This window comes from Lissotriton helveticus, chromosome 8 (assembly GCF_964261635.1).
Source record: "Lissotriton helveticus chromosome 8, aLisHel1.1, whole genome shotgun sequence".
Taxonomy (NCBI): Eukaryota; Metazoa; Chordata; class Amphibia; order Caudata; family Salamandridae; genus Lissotriton; species Lissotriton helveticus.
The window spans coordinates 1,708,168,815-1,708,188,424 of NC_136069.1; the positions used below are offsets into that span (position 1 = coordinate 1,708,168,815).

The 19,610-nt window shown below is 48.5% G+C and overlaps 1 protein-coding gene across 1 annotated transcript in view; it reads left to right on the forward strand.

The window, feature by feature from the left end:
- LOC144773653 (tyrosinase-like) overlaps positions 1-19,610 on the forward strand; it is a 192,887-nt gene that overhangs the window by 107,959 nt on the left and 65,318 nt on the right. The window contains exon 4 of the mRNA XM_078658802.1: positions 1,210-1,414. Within this exon, the coding sequence (XP_078514928.1) occupies positions 1,210-1,414 (205 nt within the window). The remainder of the gene's footprint in view (positions 1-1,209; positions 1,415-19,610) is intronic.

The window sequence follows — 19,610 nt, forward strand, 5'->3', positions numbered from 1 at the left end:
CAGTGAGGAGCAGATCTCACCTGCACAGATGAGGGATGTGACCCTCTCTTAAACAGAAACAAAGCACCTGTGAGGAGCAGCTCCCACCTGCACAGTTGCGGAATGTGACCCTCTCTTACACAGAAACAAAGCACCTGTGAGGAGCAGATCTCACCTGCACAGATGAGGGATGTGACCCTCTCTTACACAGAAACAAAGAATCTATGAGGAGCAGATCTCACCTGCACAGATGAGGGATGTGACCCTCTCTTACACAGTGACAGAAACAAAGCACCTGTGAGGAGCGGATCCCACCTGCACAGATGAGGGATGTGACCCTCTCTTACACAGAAACAAAGCACCTGTGAGCAGCGGATCCAACCTGCACAGATGAGGGATGTGACCCTCTCTTACACAGTGACAGAAACAAAGCATCTGTGAGGAGCGGATCCCACCTGCACAGATGAGGGTGTGACCCTCTCTTACACAGAAACAAAGCACCTGTGAGCAGCGGATCCAACCTGCACAGATGAGGGATGTGACCCTCTCTTACACAGTGACAGAAACAAAGCACCTGTGAGGAGCAGATCCCACCTGCACAGATGAGGGATGTGGCCCTCTCCTACACAGAAACAAAGTATATGTGAGGAGCAGATCCTACCTGCACAGTTGAGGGATGTGACCGTCACTTACGCAGAAACAAAGCATCTGTGAGGAGCGGATCCCACCTGCACAGATGCGGTATGTGACCCTCTCTTAAACAGAAACAAAGCACCTGTGAGCTGTGGATCCCACCTGCACAGATGAGGAATGTGACCCTCTCTTACACAGAAACAAAGCATCTCTGAGGAGCAGATCCCACCTGAACAGATGAGGGATGTGACCCTCTCTTACACAGTGACAGAAACAAAGCATCTGTGAGGGGCAGATCCCACCTGCACAGATGAGGGATGTGACCCTCTCTTACACAGTGACAGAAACAAAGCATCTGTGAGGGGCAGATCCCACCTGCACAGATGCGGGATATGGGTTTCCAGTTCATGTTGCACATTGTCTGATAGAATTGGAACCTCATGTACACAGAGGAGAAGTGAGTGGGCCATTCTCCCATGCACAGACACTCAATTTCTGGTGGAGGAGCTTTTTCTTCTTCAGGCCACCACACCATTCACGCCACACCTGGAAGCATGCTGCTTTTCTTACACCGTGTGTAACTTTCCTCTCTTCCAGGTTGCTTGCAGTGCCTCAAGCGTTAACACCTTCTGTATTGAAGACAAAGACGAGTTTGAGCTACCACGCCTCTTTCGAGAACCTGGAGTGAACGCACCAAATCTGCCCACCACGACTGATGTGGAGGAACTCCTGAAGTGGCCACTTTATGACACACCCCCCTACAACTCCGAGTCCAATATGAGCTTCAGAAATTGCTTGGAAGGTATGGTATATTGTTACTAAGTTAGTGCTCATTTCAAATCATACTGCTAGACTATTCCTAAATGACATCCATGCTTTGCGTTGACGGAGACTTCCATTGACGTGGAGAGTTTTAATAGTACCTCACAGGTTTGATTTAACAGTGCTTTATTTGTGAAAAAAAGTGTCAGTACTCTCATCAGGAGACCACTGCAGCTTGCATCCCAAATTGCCCCTGCTGTGCTGCCAATGAAAGCAACAACACAACTGCCAACTATCACACTGGGAAGAAGTGTGGTGCAGCGGTCAGGGCAGCTGACTCCACAACACAGGGCTCACGAATCGATGCCTGGCGCCGGTGGCAGGTAGCCCAGCACCATGGCACTCTGGGCAATAGTTCACTTAATATTCCCAATAGCCTCCAGCCCCTTGAGACCCTTAGGGGGGATTATTTTGCACTTTACAAAGACCGGATTATTCATTATTACACTCCAACAAGTGTGACAATTCAGACTATTTCAGGCCCCAAAGCTAAAAGTATGACTTGGGTGTGACGTAATAAAAAGTCTTTTTTTATGTATCTTGAATTAATAAATAAAAGTTGTTCTAGTCATCTATAATTTAGCCAGACAGCGCCACCAGACTGTCACAAGCACCAGTGATGACAATTAACTACTGGTGCCGAGCACTGGAAAACACCGGCTCAAATGAAGCAGTGTTTATATACAAACCAAGGGGCATATTACCAACAACTAGCGATATTTATTGCTAAATGGGCATAGCGAGTTTTTTTTATCGCCAAGCATCGCCGGATATTATCACAGAGATAACGTGCTATTAGCAACGTTTATATCTAAAGCGATAAAATATCCGGCGATAGCGGCGAAATGTGTGAATATCGTTGAGAATCCAGCGATATTCACACATTTACGCCAATAGGTTCTTAACCTGAATATCCAACTTCCATTGGATATACAGGTTAAGAAGTGATCTGAGCAAGCGTTAGGTTTTGGAGATATTCGCGCTTAGTGCGAATATTTTCATTGCTACGCCTGCCTTGCTAATAGGCGATAGCGATTTTAGCGACTGCTTTCAGTCGCTAACAGGTTGGGTACGCCCACTTTGCATGTCATTAGCGATAAATATCGCTGACACGCAAAGCGGGCCCCAAACCGCTCGCTATCGCCTACAAGCTGTCGTTAACGTCAGTTAGCGACAGCTTGCTAATAAGGCGATAGAATTATCGCCGCTTACCGGCCGAAAACGGCTGCTGAAGCGGCGATAATCTAATATCGCCAGGCTTGGTAATATGCACCCAAGTCTGCAAAGGTTGTTAGATGTAGCTTTGAGTAAAAAAATGCCTTTTTGTGGCAAGCACGAAGCAGGGCAAATGTATTAATGTCTCCAAACATTTCACACATGGTCTGGGCATTGCACTGTATACTGCGCATCACGCATCCCGCGTGTGAAGTGTTTTATCGTTTGTCTAAGGATAGGCTGGAAGGCAGTTCTTCTGATATAGCTTCTGTGCTAAGCATCAAACACACACTTTTTCACCATGGTTCAAAGATATGTGACTAGCACTTGGAGCCTGTTTGTGCCCCAGCAGAGAGGAAGGAGCAGCCTCAGGTCATATTTAGTAACTATTGCTCTGTGCTGATCTCTCTTCTTAACACAATGACCTAGATTGCTGTGCTGTGCTGCTTCAGTTTCTCATGCATCTGCCCTCTTGTATTCAGGATCAGGGGCCTCATTTATGAGGCTGTGCGTCACTTTTACGCCACGGGGGGGGCCCTTTTTGTGATGCACCAGAGGCGTAAAAAATGCACCTTGTTGCGCCATATTTACAAAGTGACGCATCTAGGTAGATGCGTCACTTTGTAAACCCCTGCGCCCCATTATACCTGCGCCAGGTATAATGTATGCAAGGGGGGCGTATTGACGCAAGATAGGGTCATGGAAGTGACGCAGTGAAATCTATGAGATTTCACTGCGCCACTTCTAGGTCTCAAATGCGTCAAAATCTTACGCCTGCCTCACAGCAGGCGTAAGACTGACGCAAGCTCTTTCACACGGGGGTTGCCCCTTGTGAAAGGACACATTGCTGGAGTTGCGTCACTTTTGTGACACACTCCAGCAATGCGTCACTTTTGCGCCTACAGTTACGTCAGAAATACCGACGTATCTGTAACTCCTTGCGACGTGATGCGTCATACTGTAAATATGACGCATCATTGGTGTCGCAAGGAGGGCGCAATGAAAAGTGACGCATCGCTGCTTTCACGCAGCGATGCGTCACTTTTCATAAATGAGGCCCCAGGTCTTTTGTGAAGCAGGGTGCAGCCCCCAGGCTGTTACTAGACGTCCTTGAAGTCACGCATTTGCCCTTGCTGTGATCAGGTGGCAGTGTGTTATGCAATAACTTCATGTTCTCCAGGTGTCGATCACTTGCCAGTCTAACTGGGGATACCAGGGAATTAGGAATAATACCCTTGAATGTGTTTTTTAGCAAAAGCAAAAACTTCATGGTGCTTTTGTTATTAGTAGACGAGGTTGCAGAGAGAATGGGCTTTAACATTAATTTGCATCTGCACTTTCAAAAATCTATCAATTTTTGCAAATTTTTCATTTCGTATTTTGGACTTGGACTCTGGCCATTCCGTACGCCCAGATATTTTGCTTTTTGTTTCACCCGGTTTCGGACTTTTGACTGTGGGTGAGGCTCACCACATGTGTCTCATCCACAATAATCACCTGGCAAGCGGTCTGCACGCATTTATCACCGGTGTCCACCTTTTAAGATAAGGCTGCTGTGACCTAGTTAGGGTAAGGGGCACTTGGCTGTTACACATTAAATTATGTGCATAGGGGCGGCTCTAGGCTCATGGTGGCCCTGTGCAGGGAGCGTAGGTAGGGGGCCCTGGAAGAGGGGGTCCGGGCGGGGCGGAGCGCGGAGGCCAGTGAAGAGGGGGGGTCAGGGTGTTTGAAAGTGGAACAGAGCCGGAGCCCGCCAAATCCCTGCCAGGGGCCGCCACACAAATATGTATTATATTAAGGATATATATTGGCATTGCGGCCCCTGGGGTTTGGTGACCCTGTTGCTTGCACATGCCTAAGGCCGCCCCTGCCACCAATCCAATCCCCCTCAATCCACTCCAACCCACTCCACCCTATTCCATCACACTCCACTCCACTTCACTCTTCGACACTGCACTGTGTGACAGACTCCGCCTATGAGCCACTGAACTCCACTTCTGCTACTCCACTCTACGACAACAAACCTAGTCAACGACATTCTACTCCCACCACTCCATTCTAGGACTCTCCACACCACTAACTTTTAGCCATGCTGAACAGCAGCCACAGTGGTGTACAACATGGCTAAAACACAGTGGCAAAGCCAATAGCTCTAGTATAGGAGAGACCTATTGGCTTTGACAGTGCTTGTCTCATGTTGCAGCGCGCCTAACCCTTAATTCCACCATTAGGTATGGTGCCTTCATATTGTTACATTTAGAAGCCATGAGCAGTCATGACAAGGAGAAGGGAGCCTAGCGAGGAGCGCCTGGGGCACGCTTTATTTGTGCTCCGGTGGGGTGACAGTGTTGGAAGAGCGCAATGCCCCGCTTGTGGGGAAAGGGAAAAGTTCGGTGATGGTGGGGGGCTTTAAACTGACCCTGTGTGTACACTTTTCTACAACGTTCTCGTGACCTAAATAGCCACACTGTGGAAAGGATTCTGGAGAATTATTACTGGGCTGAGAAATGTTTTACTTGGAAATGGTGTTTCAGAAGTAAATACCTCCGGTTAATGAGAAACAACTTTAACATTAACTCTTAAGGAGTTCCAGGCATTTGGCTCCTTATCGCTTGTGCACCACGAGTGCACTACTGACAGTGCGTGCTCTCACCACTCCACTTGGGGGCGTGGTGCGTGCGTGTCAATTCTTGGTGCACGAGTGTGGCTGGAGTTTTGCTTTTCATATGGCGGGCCCGTGGCTAGCAGATTAACCAGTGCACGACTGTCTCTGTGCACAATTACCACTTTGTGCCATTTAAAACTGCCTGCAGTCCGACTGTGGAGTGAGACGGTGTGGGCAGCCGGTGACACTATTGTCTGGGGTCGGAGTGGTGGAACAGAGCATTTCCTCAGAGCAGGAGCATCTATTGGAAATGAAAATAAAAACCCTTGTGCTAACTCGGGCAGCATGTAGTTCACTGGCACACTTCAGTGTAGAATTAGTGATGGATTTACTTCTGTAGGCCACCTCCCTACTCGAATATAAAATCGAGCGCTGCGTAGTGCTTTTTGTACAGAAGGACGTTGGGTGCCATTAATTGGGGCTGAGCAGGAAGACAGTCCAGCTGCAGACGGGACATATATGCCGTGAAATAACGCACCTACGTCACGAGAGAAGGGGCATTTGGATCTCATCCAGAACCAGCGTTGGGTCCAGGTGGAAGGCAGGAAGCATCGAGTGAGTGGCGGATAACACGTGCAAAGAGACAAAACCCCAAACTCCTTTCTCAACTGCAGATGTAAGGGTGACAGTACGTGATGCGAAAAGATTTTGCTCCATATTCCTGGCGCACGGCCTGAGAAGGATTGTGCTCGAGCATGTGAGTGAGAACTGCCCTGGAAGAACGGGAAATATCAGTTGGGCAATCTTCTGTTGCCGGCGGGGGTGAAGGGAGGACTGGAGGGGGTGAAGGGGGGGTCAGGGTGTTTGCAAGTTAGTGGAAGCTGGAGGCCGCCAAATCCCTGCCAGGGGCCGCCACGCCCACGAATATGTATTGTATCCGATTCCTCGTGGCGGCCCCTGGGGTTTGGCGGCCCTGTGCAGGTGCACAGCTTGCACATGCCTAAGGCCGGCCCTGAATTGTGCACATTCGTGTGCATGTGTGCAGGCCATGCCTTTGAGATTGCCGTCGTGCTTGTAGGGGTCTGCAATTTGTCACGCTGCGCCCCCCGTCGCAGCGCGGTAATGACGACCCAGGACACGCTATTAGTCTCCGCGTGGTCCGGACTAGTTCCGTGACCACGCCTTCCTTTATTTATAGTATACGCGACCGTGATACGTCACAGTCGCGCTAGCGCACGGCTACGTGCGCAAACACTAGACCGCGTAAATGCGGTCTTCAAACATTACACTCCTTTCAACCTTTATTAAATCAAAAGGAAAATCAAAAGAGGGGGGGGGGGGAAACCCCAACAGTATTCTGTCTCAAAGTCACTTGGTTAATCAAGGACAGGTGATAGATCAAATGGCCGGCAGGCCTGTTACCAGTCTGATGAGCAGGTGCCACCGTCTTAGCCCACGGCAAAGTCCGCTAGCTGCGAAGATGGCGCGGGATTTCTTCTCAACCCATAGCCAGCGGCCTCTCCTCGGAAAAGGACCCTTCGAGGGGTGTCTTGTCGGGCTGGGGTTGGCGATAGCCCGTCATCGGAGAGGTGAGGGCTATCTGCACTTGACCTTCCGGAATCCTGAGAGTTCGCCGCAGCTCTTTCATCGGGGCTTCGTTGCTCACTCCCTGGGGAGTCGATGCCGGACGCCGTGGGGCTTGAGGAGGTTCTGTCTTGGTCTTGATTTTGTTGTCCTCCCGACGGGCTGGCTGCCCGCTTGAAGAAAGATACGTTGCGTGTGACGCTTTCGCCGTCGCGCTGGGCAGTTACCATCGTGCCCGACCGGCGCGTGATTGTCCATGGACGGGGCTCAAACGGGAGTCTGAACTTGCTCACGGGGAACCGATCCCTCACTTAGACCCAGTCTCTTTCCTCTATGGGTGATTGTTTGGCCCGGCGTCTAAAACTGGCATACTCATTCGATCGTCTTCTGTTCCGCAGTGTCTGCTGGGGGTCTGCCTTTTGAGGGGTCCAAGTGCGGTGATGAGGAATGGTGTCTTTGACGATTCTGCCCATTGCGGAGGGTCCCGGGGCAGCAGTAGTTGTGCGGTGAGGCGTTAGCCTATATTCTCTCAGGAATCTGTACAGGGCCCTCTCGACTGGTGTTCCTTCAGCCTGAGCGATCCTGATGACCTTGTTGAGGGTCCTCATGAACCGCTCTACCTCGCCATTGGCTTGGGGCCATCTGGGGGTGATCTTCCTGTGTTGAATCCCCCATTCCTGGAAGTAGTCGGCGAGCTCTTGGCTTTGGAACGGTGGCCCGTTGTCCGTCTTCATTTGTTCAAAGATGCCATGAGTGGCGATTATCTTCTCCAGTTTGGCAGTCACTTCCCTGGCGGTCAAAGATGTTATTATCTCTACTTCGGGATATTTTGTCAAGTCGTCGATGACGACGAGCATGTGACGGCCATCTGGAAGGTGTCCGAAGTCGGGGCTTACTCGTTCCCATGGTCTTGTCGGATCATCCTCAGTGATTACCGGGGTTGGAGGCTCGGGTGGACCTGCCGCTTGACACCAGTGGCATCCTTTTACCAGCTGTTCGACTTTCTCATCCATCTCCGGGAACCAGACCTTCGCTCTAAGCCTGCTCTTCGTCTTCACGATCCCTTGGTGGCCGCGATGCGCCAGCTCGATGGCCTGTTGTGTCAGACTAGCAGGCATCACAATTCGGGGTCCGCGGAGAAGGCAACCTTGCGCGTCCACCGATAGTTCATCTTTCACTCTGAGGATCGCCTCTAGAGCCCTCTTTGCCTCAGGGGTTCTCTGACCCAGTGAATTCTGGAGTGACTTCCAGTCGCTGTTTCGTGAGGCGTCTATTGCCAGCTGGAGGACTTCGTCACTGCGGGTCGCTTCCACGATCAGGTCGATGCCCATGGGTAGGGGTCGTGAGCGCTCCAGGATGATCTTTACGTACTCCTCCGTTTCTTCCACATCTTCCTGTTCCTGCGTGGTTGCCGCGCGGGGATGCCGGGAGGGGTAGTCGGCTGGATTATTTGCTCCGGGCTTGAATTCCAGTTTGTAGTCATACTCTTGGAGCTGCAAGATCCACTTTTCGATTCTGGGGGGGGGTTTGGAGACTGACCCCCGGAATAGAGGAAGCAAAGGCTTATGATCGGTGGATACAGTGAAGGGATGTCCATAGACGTACACATGGAAGTGTCTGCAGGCCCAGTGGATTGCGATGGCCTCCCTTTCAATTTGAGAGTAGCGTTGTTCAGTCTCTGTTAGGGAGCGGCTCGCGTAGGCTATTGGCACCCAGTCTTCTCCATTTTGGCTCTGTGTCAGTACTGCCCCGAGTCCATACGGGCTGGCGTCGACCGCGATGTTGGTTGCTTTGGTGGGGTCGAAGTATGACAGAGTGGTGTTAGCAGACAGGGCGGCTTTAGTGTTCTGAAATGCCAGCTCTTGCTCTTTTCCCCAATGCCATGAGATGGTAGATTTTGTAAGTTCCCTTAGTGGTCTCGTGAGATTGGAGAGATCTGGGATGAACCACCCGCAGAAGTTCACCATTCCGAGGAAGCTCCGCACTTCTGACGTGTTGGTCGGGGCGGGTGCTGCTTGCACGTCTCTCACCTTTTCAGGGTCTGGCGCTACTCCCTTGTCGGAGAAAGTGTATCCGAAGAAGCTGATCGTGTTCTGTAGGAATTGGCACTTTTCTCTGTGTAGCGTAAGGCCTGAGTCTTTGATCCTCTTCAGCACGCTTCTGAGCCTCCGGTGATGTTCTTCCACGGAGTCGGCGTATATCAGCAGGTCATCGCTGACATTGAGGACTCCAGTTATTCCGCTCAGTACCTCTCGAATGGTATTTTGGAATACTTCTGCTGCACTTGATATCCCAAAGTTGAGCCTTCGATAGCGTCGGAGTCCGACATGAGTGGAGAAGGTGGTGATGTACCTGGAATCCGGGTGCAGGGGCAGTTGGTGATATCCTGACCTCAGGTCCATTTTGGAAAACCACTTCGCTCCATTTAATTCTCCCAGGATGTCGTCTATCATGGGCGTCAGATGTCTTTCTCTTTTGACTGCGGCGTGGGGCAGGCGCATGTCGACGCAGATGCGTACTTGCCCTGGCTTCTTGGGTTTTCGCGCCACCACGATTGGCGATACCCAGGGGGTGGGCCCACTGACTTTCTCGATAATTCCCTAGTTCTCGAGGTTCTCCAGTTCTTGTTCCACTTTTTTTCTCAGGTGGAATGCTATCCGTCGATGACGCAGAGCCACAGGCTGAATGGACCGATCGATGTGTAGGGATACTTCCTTCCCTCGGAGACATCCAATGCCCTTAAAAACGTCTTCGAACTCTTCAATGATCGTCTCGAGTTCTTCCTCCAGTACTGCCATTGCGAAGGATATTAGATGAAGTTCTTCGGCTGTTTGGCCACTGAGTAGCATTCCACTGCCTTCATTGGTGACGTAGATGGTAGATGGTGCTCTCTTGTCCTGGTGTTGTACATCCGTTTGGAAGCACCCAATTAGCGGTATGGGTGTCTTCTGTCCGTATGCAAAAACTCTGATTTTGGCAGGCTTCAGACTCGGCTTGTCTCGCAGTTGAGCGTAAACGTTTGCCGCCATAAGTTCGATGGATGCACCTGTGTCGATGGTTGCTCTCACCTCTTGGTTCTGTATCATTATCCTGCACTTTGGAAGTCGTCGCTTCTTTTTCAGCGGCTGGTCTATGGCAAACACATAGTGTACCGGGTAGCTGTGTGTGTCGTCATCCATGTCTTCGCTCTCGGGGTCTTCCCGTATGGCGTGAGCGGCTTCGGGTTTGGGCTTGGACGACCTGCATACAGATGCGAAGTGATTCATGCGCCCGCATGACCCGCACTTTCTTATTCGAGCTGGGCAGTCCTGCGCTCTGTGTGGCGCGCCACCGCAGTACCCACAGTCTTTGCGGCGTTCTAGCGGCCTTCCTCTCCCCGCCGGGCGTTGTTTGGGCCGCACCACGTTGACGTGTTCCGCCACGTGCACCTGTTCGGTTTTAATTGGTCTGTGGAGTGCTGCTTCCATATGGGACGCCCTTGCCTGGGACAATTCTTTGGAGCGCCCAGCGTTAGGATCTCCTCTAGTGGTTTGCCATCCTCTTGGAGGATCTTCACCCTCAGGTCTGAGGAGTAACAGGCTTGGATAAGTTGTCCGCGAATTTCTTCTTGCTCGTCGCGGAATCCGCACGTGCTCGCTAGCTCTTTCAGGCGGCCGTGGAAAGCGTCGAGGGATTCATCCGCTTCCTGTCGCGCTTGCCGGAAAATGAACCGCTCGTAGTCCTTACTTTGCATCGGCTCAAAATGGGCGTTGAGCGCGTTGAGGAGCGTGACATACGTGTGAGGAGTAGCTTCTGTCAGGGTTTTGTAGATTCGATAAATGTCCTTCCCACCAAGATGCTGGAGGAGCGCCCTGCGTCTCTCTCTTGCTGTGCCTGCGCCTTCGAAATAGAATTGTAGTCTTTCAACCCAGTCCTTCCATCTTGGGGCAAGGGCTGCAGGCGCACCGTCGACGGAGAAAGGTTCAATTGGCGGAATGGACGCCATGTTGGGGGAAGGTGATGTCACTCACTGCCTCGGGCACACAGGGCAAATGGCCGCAGGGTTGGTGACCTACACCGACCAGGCCGCCGGGATGCACCTGCAGGGGGGGCGGGTGCTGAACTGTTGTTTCTCCAGGGCCCCCTCTCACCACAGGTAGTCTTATTTTGGAGGGCTTGTTTAAAGTCCCAGCACCCTTGGTGGCGCAGAGAGCGCGTGACACCGTAGTGCAATATTCTCTCTCAGGGCCCAGGCACTTCGTGGCTGTGTAGAAGGCTAAGCTCCTCTCTGACCTTTCCTGGCAGCTGGGAATTCATGCGCGTGCCGTCATTCACTCGGCTCGGGGCACTTCACCCCACGTGGTTCTGCCAGCGTAGCCCAGCCAGGCACGGGATCTCGCCGATCAATGGAGGGGCGGGGCAGGCAGTGCTCCAGGGCACGCTACGGGCTCTTCAGGCCCTCGTCGCCATTGTAGAGGACTGCAATTTGTCACGCTGCGCCCCCCGTCGCAGCGCGGTAATGACGACCCAGGACACGCTATTAGTCTCCGCGTGGTCCGGACTAGTTCCGTGACCACGCCTTCCTTTATTTATAATATACGCTACCGTGATACGTCACAGTCGCGCTAGCGCACGGCTACGTGCGCAAACACTAGACCGCGTACATACGGTCTTCAAACATTACAGTGCTCGGTGTGGCAACTGCACACAGGTGACCTTGGGATTCTGCAGGGTTATATATTGGCCTGGTATAGGTCTTATAACACTAGTGTTCATTAATGGGAAAAATTGGTGGGATTTACTGTTTTGTCTGTAGTGACAATTTTTATCTAAACTGGGAGAACACTGTCTTAGATTGCAGTTTTGCTTTCCTTTGGCCAACAGAGACCGGTGAAGTATCGAAATGGGGTGTAGCCTGTGCCAGAAAATACAATTTGAAAGTTTCACACAGATTTCTGTATAACTGGTGGGTCTTCCAGAATTGTCATATTTCTCTGGTCCGGCTCATGATCGGAGGCCAGGCCTTTTGTCATCCTGCTGTGCTTGGTTCATTACATTTCTCTCCAGAAGCAGGAACAAAGGCCTCCACACAAAGGGAGCGACTACCAGTGCTTCACTCAGCTCCTGAGGAGGAAAGAAGTGGGGCTGAAGGATCTACAACAATCAGCCAGCTGTCACAACGCACCAGCGATGAGCCTGCTCAAGCCCACTGAAGCCTGGACCTCTGGAGCAAACACAGTGGTGGCTCCCCTTTGAGCATTTTGTGAGAAAGGCCCTGGCAGTGATTTCGGTGAGGGGCGGAGCTTAGGCTCACAGAGGAGATGTGAATAGTGACTCTTGGATAGTGCCATCTTGAATAGTCCCAGCATGCTGTGCAGGAGGGTTGGAACAGAGGCAGAGAGATGACATGGAACCCTAGGATTGGTTAGAGGTGCCTGGCTTCTGGAACCTTCTTCAACCCTTAAAGAACTCTTGTACCAGGGGGAGACTCTCTCTTGCTTGGTGTTTGTCTGAGCTTCACCATGGGCCCTGGAGCAGCCATGGACAACTGGAAGGAAGAACTCCCTGAGGCCTTCAAAGGACAGAGGACTCAGCCCCAGTTGATCCCAGGATCAGTGGGTCGCCCCAAGTGCCGGTGAGGTGGCACTCACACACCTCCGGAGGATCAGCTGTCGGAAAACCCAGGACTTCTGCTCCCAAGACAAGGAGGAAAGCTGGTGCAGGGACTCAGGAGAAGCAGCTCTCTCTAGATCACACTGCTCTGGAGGTAAAGAGGCCTGCTGAAACTGCCCATGTTGGCTAGAGTTTTCCACTAGGAGGAAAATGAACATAAAATTGTCAAAGTCAGCCCAACGGGGGCAGAGATGTGGCATTTTGAAGATTGGTGACATTTGGCCTCTTTCCTCGAGAACAAGCTGACCCTTTCTAAACCCACCCCAGAGTGGTTCAGGGCCTGAGGGTGGGCGAAGGATATGCTATTTAATTTTTCCAGGCAGAGAGTGTGCATGGGTGCCCCTCCCTAGATTCTTTCATAGCCCAGGGATCTTATCAACCAGGCAGTATTTGTAAAGGATGGGGCCAGGGCTCCATCCCTTAACCCTGACAGCCAGAAAGCAGGCGGAGGGTTGCCAGGCCCCTTCTCCCCAGTGGCGGTGTGCCTGTCCTGCTCCCCTGCCTGTGTCTGGGGTAGTAGGTGGCCACCACCAGTCAGGAGATCCCTGCCGTCTGTGAGAGAAGATGCTGCCATGCGGGAGCCGGCGGGACAGTGAGAGTTAGGGTCCCTCGGCTGCCCCAATGATTGTGGCAGGGATGACCAGGCACCCCCAAACAATATAAAATGAGGGCTTCCAGCAAAATGTAAATATAAATGTAAATGTATTTGAGCTTGTAAAGCGCACTGCTACCCGTCCGTAGGTTTCCTGGCACTGTATAACTCTGGGGAACCCGTCCTGGCTTTCCCTGTGGGATGGTCCCTGCTGGGAGTCCCCAAGGTGGGGCCAGGCATCCCCGGAATTGATGGGGCCATTGTGGAGATTAGGCAAGCTAATGTCCAGAGTTGCCGAGTGGAACCCCTGATTAGAGTAAGCACCGAAGCGAGAATTATCGAGTCCGCTGACCCAAGTCCACGACCCTGCCGCGTCGGGAATTGAACCCTGGTCCCGGGCCGACTTCTGCTCCCGGGTTTGCCGCCTCTAACCAGTGAGCCACACTACTCCACAAAAACAAGTCAGTTGCTCTCCTTGGATGCAGCTGCTCCAGCGGAAGTGCCCCATAATGCCCTGCGGAGCTTTTTGATTTGCACATTCTTCTTCACTTGCGGTGACCCCAGGATGGCAGAGGTTCCACCAATGTGATAATGGAAATGTGGAGGGCTGCAGGAGTGCATCGTATCCACCCTAAAGAAGGTTTATGAAGGACGGTCCCTATGTTTTCAGGCTATAAAAACCATGTTCCTTCTGGAATTTTCAATAAGGTTTTAAAGCACCACCAAGGCTGGATCTTCTGCTCTGCAGCTGGGAGTGCAGCACCCTCTAGAGGCCTCTGCTATGGTTACATTTATTGTGACCTAAAGATGCCCAAAAGAGGAACATGGTGTACAGCGCCCTCTATGGGCTAAATGCATTTATGAGATTAAAAACCTGATGTTCTTCAGGGTCTGTTTTTTATGATTGTATTTTCATGGTTTGAAAGTATATAAGAAGCACACAGACGTATTATGTTCATTGTTTTAATACTTTATTGATATAATAATGCTGGCAGTTATTACTGATCAAAGTGTGTTTGCTTTATTAATATTAATACGTGCATTTACATACCATTATTATTGGTGTTTGCATTTACATTCAACATTATGGGGAATATTAGCAAGGGCATTATCGCTGCTTTAGCGGGACTTTTTCCCACTAAAGCGGCGATAATTTTATCGCCCTATTAGCAAGCTGTCGCTAACAGCAGTTAGCGTCAGCTTTTAGGCGATATCGACCGGTTTGGGGCCCACGTTGAATGTCAGCGATATTTATCGTTAATGACATGTAAAGTGGGCGTACCCAACCTGTTAGCTAACACAGCTATCGCCTATTAGCAATGCAGGCTGTGTGATTAAAAAAGTAGCTCTAAGCGCGATTATCGCCAGGAACTAACGCCTGCTCAGACTATGACTTAACCTGTTTATCCAAAGGGTGGTGGATATTCAGGTTAAGTCCCCATTAGCTTTAATGCCTGAATATCGCTGGATTTCAAGCAATATTCATGCATTGAGCCGCTTTCGCTGGATATTTTACTGCATTAGAGATAAACGTTGCTAATAGCATGTTATCTCTGCGATAATAACCGGTGATAGGCAACGATAAAAAAAAATGCGCTAAGCGCATTTAGGGATAAATATCGCTTTTTGATGCTAATATGCCCCTATGTCTTTAAATTGTGGTTTGTTAATCTTGAACCTTTGACAAAGTCAATAGATTTACCAGAAATATTTGTATGTCATCTATATTGTTTTCCATCTGCCTACTGTATATAATTGTACATTAGTGTGTAGTATTCCATAATTAATGTGTAAAAAACATTCTTTCCTTTTTCTAAAGGAAAAGCACTGACTGAACAATCATTTATTATAGCCTTATAGACTGCCGTAGCGGGCTGTACCAGCTATTAAAGGTCCACTGCAGCGTTAAAGGCCCGAGCCGAAGGCAAGGGACTTTAACAAGGCAGCAGGACTTTAATAGCCGGTATAGCCCTGCTACGAAGGGCTATAAGGCTACTAGAATATTCTGCCACTAGAGGGCAGAATGTTCTAACAAATTAAACAAAGGCTTCAGGGAGCGCGAGGGGATTGAAATCCCCTCGGGCTCCCTGAATCATTTGTTTACAGCCACAAAGAAGCATTGGAATGTTGGATCTCCAGGCTTATAGCAGCCATTATAGGCCCAGAGCACTCCATTATTTTCAATGGAGCTTCCAACATTCCAATGTTCTAATGAGTGTTATTGTTGTGTACCAGTGAATGGTGATTACAGCCCACACCACCTCCCTTGAGTAGGCCTTGCACTGCTCTGCCTCGCAACCCTGAGAGAGTCAAGCGCTACAATGGGGTGCTTGGCTCCTAGTAAGGTGAAATTGTGGACCTAGTACTTGTACGTGCCACAAAACTTCTAACCTAATTTCTTACATCCTATATCAAACTGCTAATGTTATGTTGGAATGATACTAGGTATTATCATGAATCTATATGCATCATTATACGTTCTGTTGTAGATCACCATAAAACCTGTTGTAGTGCTGGGTACTTCTAAGTAGAAACAGGGCCGCTGGCAATGGCGAGGCCATAGGGGTGTAGAGCACAACATGTTCAATCCACAGGCTAGAAGTAAGACAACTCCTTTACAATAACCAACTGATGTGTCTTAGGGCCTGATTTATATTTCAGCGGACAGGTTACTCCGTCACAACGAGACGGATATTTCGTCCACCAGAATATAAATCCAATAGGTTATAATAGAGTTTATATTTTAGGGGACGGGAGAACCGTCACCGCTGTGATGGAGTAATCCGGCCACTCAAATATAGATCAGGCCCCTCGGGTGTCCACCACATCACCTTCTAAAGCCGCCTGCGATTTATGGACAAAGCATACGCCCTTTAATGCTTTTGTTGACAAGCCACCAAGCTGGCTGTGTTTTTGCACCCAGCATGCTAGGTCACAAAGAGGGCGTGGCTGCAACATAAATTTGCATCTTCAATTTCAGAAATCCATCATAATTTGCTATTTTTTAATGTCTGAATTAATTCTGTGAATGCTGGATTGAAATGATACAAGTCATCAACATGGCTCTAAATCTATCTTACATTTCTTTTCTTTCTTTCTTTCTTTCTTTCTTTCTTTATTTATTTATGCAACTTATATAGCACGCAAATACCCTGTGGTGTGTCGGCGCTTGTAGAGTAAATCAGAAAGACAGACGCTGAGAGTGGGGACTACTGGTTAAAGAGCCAGGTTTTTAATTGTTTCTTGAATGTCATGAGTGTAGGACTGGTTTTCATGTAGAGTGGAAGGGTGTTCCAAAGTCTGGCCGTAACAACTATGAAACGTCGGTCTCCCCAGGATGATTTCTTGGTGCGTGGGACGGAAAGTAGATGCACTGTGGAGGAGCACTGTGGTCTGTTAGGGGCGTACAGGCATAGTGAATGTTTTAGAAACTGTGGTCCAGTGTTGTTGATTGCCTTGTACGCGCTGCATAGTCCTTTGAATTTGGTGCGGCTTCTGATACGTGACCAGTGAAGTTGGAGTATGGTCGGTGAAATGGATTTGAACTTGGGGATGCCGGCTAGAATTCTGGCTGCCGAGTTTTGAACCAACTGTAGCTTGTTTAGGACTTTCTCTTGGACATTCAGCAGGAGTGCGTTACAGTAGTCTATTTTAGAAAGGATTAGTGTAGACATCAAGGTTTTACTTTTTTTTTTTTATTCTCATTGTGCGATTTTATGTATAAGGAGTTAACGGGAGCCCTTCGCTACAACGTTTGTATCTTCACTGCCCCATGGTGGCCAACCTGGGAGGGGAGTTTCCCTTTAGCGATTATTTCAGTTTGGGGTCTCCTTGGTCCTTTACCATAATCAATAATCCGTTTACTCGTGGGGGAGCTAGCCCTCCTGGCTACTTGACGGGAATGTTTCCCGTCTGAATTATTGTCACCGCTTAATCATTGGATTTTGTTTTTCCAGGGTCACACTTGTGCATTTAGTGCCTGATTGATAATGGTCTTCCCAAATTTCCCAAAAACTATATTTTTTACTGGGTTTTCCTTTCCTGTCAAGTTTATTTATTTTTATAATGGAGTTCAGCCAGTCTCCGTGTGATGGTGGTACTAGTTTAACCCAGTTTATGCATATCTCTCTCCTTGCTAGTAGTATCAATACAAAAAGTAGACTTTCCTCTTTTTTTGTTAACTTACCCAGATCATTTGTGATGTCGATCACAAAGATGATAAGGTTTATACTTACATCCAGTTGTTTTTTCAATACCAGGTTTATCGCCTTACCAACTTCCTGCCAGAAGGAATCGAGGAGAGGACATTTCTGGAACATGTGTAGGTCGTTTGCCTTCTCCATTTCGCATTTAGGGCAGGTCTATATATTGTCTCCCTTGAATTTTGATAGCCTTTTGGGGGTCCAGTAGGCCCTGGGTATTGTAAATAGGTGATTCATCTTTAAGGCGGCCAGTTTTATGGTAGACCAACACTTTTAAAGGGATCTTCGCCGTATGTTTTGTAAGTCCAGCTCTGGCATATCTTTCCTCCATGTTGTTTCTGGGATCAGGACATTTTCTCCCCCAGCTGTTATGAGGGCCCAATACCACCTAGATATTTCTTTTTTTATGGGAGGAACTTTCATCATTTCTTTATCTTGATCCTCTTTTCCCCTTTTTTTTTCTGTGAGTGATTTAGGCCAGCTAGGAAGTTGGTAGTATTTGAATTTAGATAGGGATGAGTTGGAAATTATGATTAGTTGATCCCAAGAGAATATGGAGTTTTCTGTCATCAATTGGCCCCATTCTTTGATTCCTGCTGCTTTCAGCGGGGAGGCCATGCAATCTTTTAGGCAGTCTGGTGTGCCCGGAGATTCCCATATAGGGGCCAAGGTATGTAGTATGGTATGTTTAGCGTGCTTCTAATTTGATACCATAATTTTGCTGCGTTGATTAGGATCTTTAGTTTCATCTTTTTGAAAAATTTGGGGTGTCCAAATTTATATGGACAATGATCTGTTCTTCCTGTCATATTTTGTAAAAAATCAGGGTAGTATTGATAGCTCTTCAAGAGAGGTCTCATGTTTTTAAATTGGAATGCCCTATAGTATTCAAAAAGGTCAGGACTGGCTATCCCCCCTTGTTCTTTTTTCCTCCTTAGTTTACTCCATGCGAATCTCGTTCCTTTGGATGACCAGATGAAGCTCGTTATTTCTCCCTGAATTTTCTTCAGTACGTCTCTCTTGAGTTCCAAAGGTATAGTGTTGAAAAGGTAGGTACATTTGGGTAAGATGGACATTTTTATTATGTTGGATCTTCCCAGGAAACTTAATGGTAGCCCATCCCATACTTTAAGAAGTCTTCTGGTTTCTCCAGCGATTCTGTTGAGGTTTATCTGGGGTACTTTTTCCAGGTCTTTAACCAGATTAATCCCCAAGTATTTTATTTTATCTTTGGATTATGGGGTGTTGGGGTGCGTGTTCCAGCTCATGGCCTCAGTCTTTGCCTGATTTGTCTGATACCTTGACACTCTACCAAAATTAGTTAATGTGTCTTCTATTAATGCAATAGAATTTTGAAAATTGTCTGTAAAAACCCTCAGGTCATCGCGTATAGAGCCACCTTTTTGGACCATTCATGATGTTTAAAGGGCATTATTGAGCTATGGTTTCTGAGATTACATGCTAGAGGCTCAATATAAAGATTGAAAAGTAGCGGTGACAACGGGCATCCTTGCCTTGTTCCTCTTTGAATTTCAATTTTTTCGCTGAGGTTCCCTTTGATTAGTGTCTTCGCTCTTGGTCTTTTATATATTTCCTCCACCATGTGACTAAAGTTCTCCTCTAGGTTGTATTTGCTGATGGCTTTGTTCAAGAATGTCCAATTGACTCTGTCAAATGCTTTGGCAGCATCGAAGGTGATTATTGTTAAAGGTTTTTTTTTTCACAGGTGGCTATATCCATTTCAGCAAAGAGTTTGTGGGTTATCTCTTGTATTTGCCTTCCCTTCACGAAACCCTTTTGGTCAGGGTTAATCAGTTTTGTCATTACAGTAGCTAACCTCTTTGCCATGATCTGCATGAAGATTTTGTAGTCGCAGTTCAGCAATAAAATCGGTCTGTATGATTCACAGATTATTGGTTTTTTTCCCCAGTTTTAGAATGATGCTAATGGTTGCATCATTTCAGGAGTCTGGAATTTTATCCTGATCCTTGTAGATTATATTTAGTAACTCTGTTATTGGCGGAGCCAAGGTCTCTGTCAGGTTTATATAGAATTCGTTGGGTAAGGCGTCTGGGCCGGATGCTTTCCCTTCTTTCAGTCCTCTTATCACGTCTCTAACTTCTTCAATTATAATTTCTTCGTTCAGTTCTTCTTTTTCCTCTTCCGTTAAGAGTGGGAGTGGCCGGAGATCTAGATAATTTCCAATCTGTTCCTCAGTAGGGATTATGTCTTCCTTGTATAGGTTGGAGAGGAAATTTGTGAACTCCTGCATTATTACAGTATCCTCAGAGCTTGGTTCTATTTGGTTATGCTGTTGGATGCTGGA